The following is an 8,122-nucleotide window of genomic DNA, read 5'->3' on the forward strand; positions in this document are numbered from 1 at the left end:
TAGATGACGCTGTAGATGTGGTGGTGGCTGCCTGGAAGCCGAGCGCCATGGAGGAAGGGAGACGGGCCGCCGTGGCCTCGCGGCGGCCTTGGCAAGACCCTGCCCGCCCGGACCCTGCCCCAGGCCCTGCAGCCCGTCCAGTCCAGCCAGGCCCTGCTCTCCTGCACCCTCCCCAGGCCCCCAGCAGTGGCAACGCCCTTCACGTGACCTTCCTGCCTCTGTGCCCCGATGAGAACCCTCGGGGGCCCCGGCTTCGGACGGCTCCAGACCCCCCTGAGGCCTTGCAGCACGCTGGAGGCGGGACCCCCACCCTCCCCAGCCTCACCCCTCACGCTGTCCACCATCCCCTTTGCGCTCCCCACCGCCGGTCAGGCCTGCCCAGAACGTGCTCCCTGGAGCTCCTCACCCACCCCCAGGGCTGGGCCAGCCTCTCCCGGGACACTCACTCCCATGGGGGGTATTGGGTGGCGGGCTCCTGGGGTCCTCTCTGCCCATGAGCGGTGGTGGGGTCTCCTCCCCGGCCCCCCGCCCGCCGCCAGAGTTCCCCGGCAGGTGTAGACTCAGGTGATCGCTGAGCCACAGAGCCTGCCGAGGCCAGAGGTGCCCTGCAGGGCCGACCGCCCCCCGGGGCCCTGTCCCCCAAGAGCTACAAGGCAGGGAAGGGCTCACTGTGGCCACGCAGGGCAGTCACCTGGCCCAGAAGCCAGGTTTCCCAGACCCTCCCAGGACTGTCCCCCACTGCACCCACTGCATCCCACAGAGTTTGTGCTCAGAGTGGATAAGGGCAGGGACGCCCTTACCAGGACAGATGAGGGGGTGCTCAGGTGTGTCCTCCCTCAGACGCCACTGTCAGACTGCCAAGCCCGAGGACACGGGCCACGTGTGGTTTATTACACATTTTTAATGAGATACACTGAACCCTGCAGGTGACCCTGCCCTGGCCCTGGAGTCCAGGCCATAGCCCCTACCTTCCCGGTGGTTGGCCACGGCCAGGAAGTGCTCCCCGGACACCTCGAAGGCCTCCCAGTCTCGGGCGCCGTGGGTGAGGACCCTCTGGTACGGTGTGAACCTCCGCCTTCTCTGGCTCCATTTGTAAATGACAGAGAACTCCTGACCCTTTTCATTCGGTTCAAAATTAGCCACAGCCAGGAAGATCTGGGGAGAGGACCGGGACAGCGTTCTCATGATCCACGCGAGGGGTCCGGCACTCGAGGCTTCTGAACATCGGCCTCGGGACAGGGGCTGAGCCGGGACTGACGGCCTGGGACGGGCCCAAGAGCCCACGACTGACTCTCCAGATCTTCATCACAAGACCCGCAGCGGTGTCCGCATTTACCAGCCCACGAGCTCCGTTCCTGTCTCCCAAACCCAGGAAACACTTTACGCTCAGAAATGCTCTTCAGCACCGGGTGAAGAGGAAAAATCTTAACGCCCTGCTGTCTCAGGAAGCACATGTTTGGCACGCACGCAGTCGAGGACAACACGGCAACGCCCTATGTGTGGCATGAGCTGGAGGCCAGGTGGTGGGTCGTGTGATTGAGGCAGGAGCCGGAAGCCCGGGGGTGGGGCACGCTCGTGGTGGCTGAAGCAGCCCCGGGTACTCTCTGCCACTGCTTAGGGGACGGGGCAGGCCTTTTCCTTAGTTTTCTAAAGTTCCCGATTTTTCTTTGATATCAGGTTGTTTTTTATAATGAAAAAATAGGAACCTTTAAAATGTCATCAACCATAAAACCAGAGGGCTAGTCACTCCTTCACCAGGCTGGCTGGGAGCGCAGGACCCTGAGGGTCGGCAGCGACAGGGAACAGAGGTCTGTCTGTTTCGCTCAGTTTTGTCCCCCGTCGGGGGGGCCCAGGTGAGGGCAGGGCTGCACCTGGCACACGTGTTAGTGAGCAAGTGACTTGGGGGCGGGCTCGGGTAGGTAAAGGGTAAACTCTCACAAGGGGATGACCCTCTTAGCCACGACCCATGGGCCACTGCTCAAGCAGCCCTGGTGGAAGGAAGGGGAGGCTGCCCACGAGGCTTTCCCACCCAAGGCCTCTGGGCCAAGCTCACCATCCTCACCTGTCCCCTCCGTTAGGACATCACGTGTCCCTGGTGTGTATGGAGCGAGTAAAGGAAGGCTGGGAATGGAGGCCTATTTTCATTCTGACGTGATGTCCGCCCTGCAGACTGGTTTAGGTCAGATTATCTCCAAGGTTTAAGGAGGCAGTGGTGGGTCTGCACAGAGCTGGGGAGCATCTCAGAAATGGGCTGATCTCTATTTTGCGGAAGCCAAACAGACTTTCTCAGTCACCTTCTGGACACAGAGGTGCAGCCGTGTCTGACTTTAAAAGGCATTTAGAACCGCATGAGGCTTTGAAACCAGTAGAAGTGCCTTTCCCCATAAAATCTACATAAGGAGCCCCAACCTTTGGGCTCTGTGGGGTTTCCCAAGGTAAAAAGGATCAAGAAAGACTCCGAATGCAGACTTGCCTTTTTTCCAATGGTGAAATGTCTCCAGGACTGTGCTTGGTGCGTGGGAATGTCCTGGTACGAGGAGAACTTCCCGTCGGCCCATTTGTAGATGGCGGACGTGGTTTTCCGGTTGGCAGTGGCCACGAAGAGCCCGGCCCCAGGGATGACGAAGACCTCGATACCCAGTGTCTCTGAGTTCGTGAACAGGCTCTGATGCTCCTCCACGTACTCCAGCCTTTCTTTGGCTTGTGATAGAGACACAGAGACCCAGTTAATGCTTCCCAGAACAGAAGCCTGGATGGACGTCCAGCGGTGTGACCCCAGGGACCTGGGCCATGACCCGGAGCACTGTGGCCTTGAGTGCCGTGCTGCCCTCACCAGGAGGCCTGGCAAAGGAGCCTCTCATCCCCGCACAGGTTTTAGGGTCTGCAGAGCCCCCAGGGATACTAGTCGGGTGGAACTGACATGTCAGGTCCCTACTAGATGTTTCCCACGGCTTGCGGCTTCCACGAAAGGCTGTGCCCTGATGGGAACTAGAGAGTAGAGGCCACGGCTCGGGGACTTTCCCCCGGAGCCAGTTCCCATTTCCCGAGGACCCCCTTGGGGAGCATCACGGAACCTCTCCTCACCTCCCCGCCAACAGAACCACTCCCAGGCTCCCGGCACCATCGCGTCCAATCTTGACCCGAGTGGGCGGAGAGGGTAAGGAGAGCAGGTGGGGCTCCTGGAGCGGGGCTGGCCCCCTCAGGGAGGCTCACGGTCTCCCCTAGACGGCTCGAGAGCTGAGAACCTGCCAGCCTACCAGTAGGGCCCAGGAGGGCATGCATTTCCAGGTGAGGCACGCAGGCTCACCACTCCGTGGGGGGGGAGGAGGTCGTCCCTGTCCCTAAGTATCACTGGCTCTGAGAAGACCCCGAGGTCCCCAGAGCCCCATCCACCTCACCTGCTAACACGGAGACCCACTCGCTGCCCACGCACAGGTATAGCCCCTTGCGGCCGGCATCAAACCAGAACTGGGCGTCCTCCGCTTTGGTACACGGCGGCCGGGATCCCAGCGTCAACTTCATGTCGGTTTCTGCGGGGAGGCAGGAAGACGGGTGTCCGGTGGGTACGTGCTCCCCGGAGGAGGGCAGGGGCGGGAGTGTCAGGTGACCCCTGCTTTTGCCTTCAGCTCCACCCCCTGAGCTGCCAGGAACCACTCAGGGTCTCGGGGAGGGAGGGAGACCCGAGAGCCCATGGCCTGCCCGGGGCGTCCGCATGCAGGACGGCCTCCCGCCCACCTAGTTCTTCCCCGTGGCCTCAGCTCTGCTGAGAGCCCTGAGCCATCACGCCACACGGCTCTCCGCTTCCATCTGAGACTCGCTGGCACGTGTCCACCCAACTTGTGTTCTGCGTAGTTCTGAGGCCCCTGACCCCTGACCCCTGACCCCAGGGCTCACGGCTTCATCCCAGGTCCAGCCCTCACCCCGATGGTGCCACTTGGCCCCTTTACAGCAACGTCCGCGCTGAGGCCCCGGCGGCCAGTCTGTGACACTGAGCGCGTCCTCGACCTCTTGATCTGCCTGGTAGAGGCCTGGGGCCCGACTCCTGGCAGAGGCCTGGGGCCCGACTCCTGCCCGAGGCCTGGCAAACAACCCAGAGGCCGTGTGCCTCTGGGAATTTGGGGACACGGGTCCAGGATTGGGTCTAAGGGCCCACTTGCTCAGGGGCTCCCCTGACTCGTGAGGCTCGAGAGAGGGTCAGGCTGTCTCCCCGCCTCCCTAGTAGGGAGGAGGGGTTTCAGACTCTCCGTGGCAGGGGATGTGGCTTAAATAAACCGTCAACACTAACTTTACCTTGGGGAGGTGCAAACACAAACTAAAGACGGCAAAGCTGGGGATGCTCTAGGCTGGGGGATCCCAGAAAACAGCAATGAACCTCACGAAGGTCGGGGTCCCCGCGGGGCTGGGGTGCTGACGCTTGATGTCTGTTGGAAAGGAAGGGGGGAAAGGGCCCCAACGCTGCTCTGGGGGCAAAGCAGGCAGCAGGTGGGAGTTAGGGATGCAAGATTGTAGGCTCAGCCCCAGGTCCCAGGCGGGACGAGCAGTTAATCGAGGGCACGGTCCAGGCGGGGGTTAAACAGCCATGGGGGGCGCCCTTGGGAGGGAGACGGGTCTGGCGGCACCATCTGCCTTCCCTGCGGGGCGTCTGCGTCAGGCCCCGGCGTTCCCTTCATCCATGTGCCAAGCGCCCTGCTGTCTTGTGCCCGGGGAGGTTGGAAGTGACAAGGTGCCCAGGGTCTACTGTCGGCGTGGGGAGTGGGTAGCTGCGGCCTACTAACCATAGGGATACTTTAGCACCTCACTATCTTCCGGCTTCCCCGTGAGTCCCCGCAGGACAGGGGGGATGGACAGCAGGGCGAGCTCAGGAGTCCTGCAGGGACAGAGCCTCAGGGTAGCGTCTGAGCCGGGCAGCAGGACCAGCTGCCTCACCAGGCCCTGCAGAGAGAGGGACAGCGCACTGAGACCTGCACTGCTGGAGCGGGCCCCGCCCACTGGGCTCAGCCCACCCAGCCCCGAGGGAGGGGTGGCAATGCGGGCGCGGGTCTAAGCGCTAAAGCCAGGAGACAGGAGTCAGCCCGTTGGGTAAGGGGGGCATTGGGAGCGGTGGTGGAGAGCTGTGCAGCATTCGAAGGTGCTTACACCACAGAAGGGACCTTTCCTGTGGACTGCCCTACAGTGACCGGGTACAATGCGCATCCATCTGTATGTCCGTCCGTTCGCCTCTCTGTCTGCCTATCTGTCCATCCATCCATCCATCCATCCACCCACCCAAATACCCATTCATTCATCCATCCATCTATACATCTGTTCATCTATCTGCCCACCTATCTGTCCATCCCTCTGTCCGTCCACCATTCATCTATCTGTCCGTTAGTCTATCCATCCATCCATCCATCCATCCATCCAAGCATGCCATTGGTAAATATTCAGAGCATGGTTCTTTACACTGGACATGGCAAGAAACAAAAGCCCTTACCCTCATGGAGCAAGGTCCCCCCCGCTCCCCTGCACTCTAAGGGAAAGACAGGCAATGAGCAAACACACCGCTGGTCTGAAGGTGGTCAGGGCTACAAAGACAATCTGGGGAAGGGGATGAGAGGGCTGGGTGTGGGTGTCATCTCCTCAGAGTGGAGGGGAAGGCCTCCATGGTATGAGGGCACAGGGCAGGGCCCCAAAGTCACAGGGAGTGTGCCATGGCAGGAGTGGGACAAATGTTCTAGGAGGAGGGCACAGCAGGTGCAAAGGCCCTGTGGTGGGAGTGTGCCCGGCATGCATGGGACTCCACTGAAACTTTATGCTCCCCATTCCCAACTGCACGTACAACAGTGTCAAACTGGGGTGCCAGACCAGTGGTGACAGCCCCCCAGGAGCACTGGTGTTGGGAGGTCCAGGCAGGCAGCTCCTCCATACTTACCGTGAACTGGCCTTTGGTCCTCCTCCGGCTGCCGATGAAGAACCGGGCTCCTTGCACCGATAGGGTGGCCGGGAAGGGCATATCAGCCATTCTGAAAACATTGGAGGATGGTTTTAGGGCCATGGGAGAGCAGGGTCATGGCCTATTTACATAGAAAAGGATGGGGGCAGCACCGTCTGAGGCTGTATCAATGTCTGGGGTCGGCCATAAGGAGTATCACAGGCTGGGTGCCTTAAACCACAGAAGTGTGTTCTCTCGCAGTGCTGGAGGCCAGAGGTCTGAGATCAGGGTGTCGGCTGGGTGTGCCCCCTCTGAAGACTCCAGGGGAAGGTCCTGCCACCTCTTCCAGTTGCTGGGAGCTCCTGGAGTTTCCTGGATTGTGGCTGAATCACGCGGCCTTCTCCTCCATGCCTCCTTGTAAGGTCACTGTGTCAGGGCCAACCTACTCCTCAGCTTAGCTCGGTTATGCCTGCAGAGATGCTGTTTCCAAACGAGGTCCCATTCTCCGGTTCTAGCGGATGTGAATTTGGGGGGATGCTCTTTGCCCCAGGACAAGGATCTTCTACAAAAGCGTGTGCTGCGGAAGTGTTCAGTGGCCCCTCTCCATGTCACAGGCGTCTCCAGTGGCTCCTCCTGGCACGGGGTCCCCAGCCCGCCCCCCTCCTCTGAGCCCAGGGCCGTGGGACAGATGATGTCGGGGCCAGACGGGGTTCACCTCGGTGAGCCAGGATCTGTGGGAAGATGTGGCTGGAGTTGGGTCTTGAGATGCAAGTGGAGGCCCAACTCGGGATGGGGAAGACGTGGGACCTCCTGGAGGGGACTGCGTGGCTGGAGCCTCTGGGGGAAGAACCAGGTGTGTGCTTCCTCTCCACTGTCCAGCACCTCCCGGACCATGATGCCACGTCCTCTAGTCAAAGCACCTGCTCCGTCCAGGGTCTGCCGTCTGGCTGCCGCTGGCCGTGGCAAGGTCCCAGAACGCCTGCGCTCCGAGCACAGCTCCCAGGCTTACTGGGTCCGGGTGTGAGCCCTCCGCGGCGCCGCAATGAGCTCCAGCGCCCGCACCGCCAGCCTTGTCCTCCTGCACATGGCCCCCATCCCAGAACTGCCCCACCGCCGGCTCCCTGTAAAAGCCCCAGTGTATTCGGGGCATGGTGGGGCGGAGTTGTGATAAAGGCATGTTTAAACAGTGTGTAAGTGTTAAGGAGAATCTTTTATTCCAGCAAGTTTCATAATGACAAAGCAGAGTGAGATTCTACCTTTGAAAGGAATATTTGTCATAAGGATAGATCTAGTGTAAATGGACCATTTGTGATTAAGAAAGAAAGGGTGGCGAGCCCCAGCCAGCGAGGAGGGACGCTGAGGTCCGGTGGGGGTCGTCCCGGCCCAGCTTACCCGGGAGCCAGGCCATGGGGACCAGGCCACGGCCACGACAAGAGATGGGCTCGGGCTCTCGAGTGCCCGGGGTTGCGTCAAAGCTACTAAGGTGATGTTCTGGTGAATATTTACTCCCTCGTCCCAGAAAAGGAAACTGAGTCAGAGAGGTTAAGTGATGGGTTGAAAGTCACAAAGCAAGACCTGGGCCTCATCGGGCGGCAGCTCCTTTTGGCCTCCTGGTGCCCGAGTTCACTCTGACCTTCCTCTGGGCCTTGCCTCGATGCTACCGACTCCGCAGCCGCGTCGACGGGTCGAGTCCCATCCCCCAGCCCCAGCGGGCAGGCTGCGGCCCCTCCCAGCCCGGGCGCTCCCGCCCATCGCCGCCTCTCTGGGGGGCGGGGCCGTTCCACGTCCACCAGCCAATGAGCCTGGCGCGCCTCCTCCAGCCTGACCCCAGCGGCCTTCGGCGGAGCCCCGCGGGCCAGCGTGCGCCCTGCGAGCCCTGCTGGCAGCACCCGGCCCCCTGCCACCCCTCCGGCGCCGCGCTACCTACATGTCCACGGGGAGGCCGCAGTCCCTGGTGAGGGAGAAGGAGCCTTCGGACACGGCCAAGACCAGCGTGTGCCACTGGCCGTCCGTCAGAGCCGGGCCGCGGAAGGACACGCGGGTCTGCCAGGCACGCGCCCCGTCCTCCCTGAGGAAGAGGAAGTGCAGCTGGGTGGGCGAGTAGCGCAGGCCGAGCAGCAGCGAGTCCCGCTCCTCCGCCACCACCGTGAACAGGTACTCATTCTTCTGCAAGAGAGGGGCCAGCGGGGGCGGGGCAGGGAGGGGGCAGGT

General features: G+C 61.6%; 1 protein-coding gene across 1 annotated transcript in view; it reads right to left on the reverse strand.

The window, feature by feature from the left end:
* Positions 1 to 8,122, reverse strand: part of TSPEAR (thrombospondin type laminin G domain and EAR repeats) — a 58,066-nt gene that overhangs the window by 16,518 nt on the left and 33,426 nt on the right. The window contains exons 3-8 of the mRNA XM_024758285.1: positions 7,839 to 8,077; positions 5,912 to 6,002; positions 4,776 to 4,932; positions 3,399 to 3,530; positions 2,474 to 2,700; positions 932 to 1,155 (exon numbers count right to left, since the gene is read on the reverse strand). Coding sequence (XP_024614053.1) covers positions 932 to 1,155; positions 2,474 to 2,700; positions 3,399 to 3,530; positions 4,776 to 4,932; positions 5,912 to 6,002; positions 7,839 to 8,077 — 1,070 coding nt within the window. The remainder of the gene's footprint in view (positions 1 to 931; positions 1,156 to 2,473; positions 2,701 to 3,398; positions 3,531 to 4,775; positions 4,933 to 5,911; positions 6,003 to 7,838; positions 8,078 to 8,122) is intronic.

The sequence above is a fragment of the Neophocaena asiaeorientalis genome, unplaced genomic scaffold (assembly GCF_003031525.2).
Source record: "Neophocaena asiaeorientalis asiaeorientalis breed wild unplaced genomic scaffold, Neophocaena_asiaeorientalis_V1.1 scaffold45, whole genome shotgun sequence".
In the NCBI taxonomy this organism is placed as follows: Eukaryota; Metazoa; Chordata; class Mammalia; order Artiodactyla; family Phocoenidae; genus Neophocaena; species Neophocaena asiaeorientalis.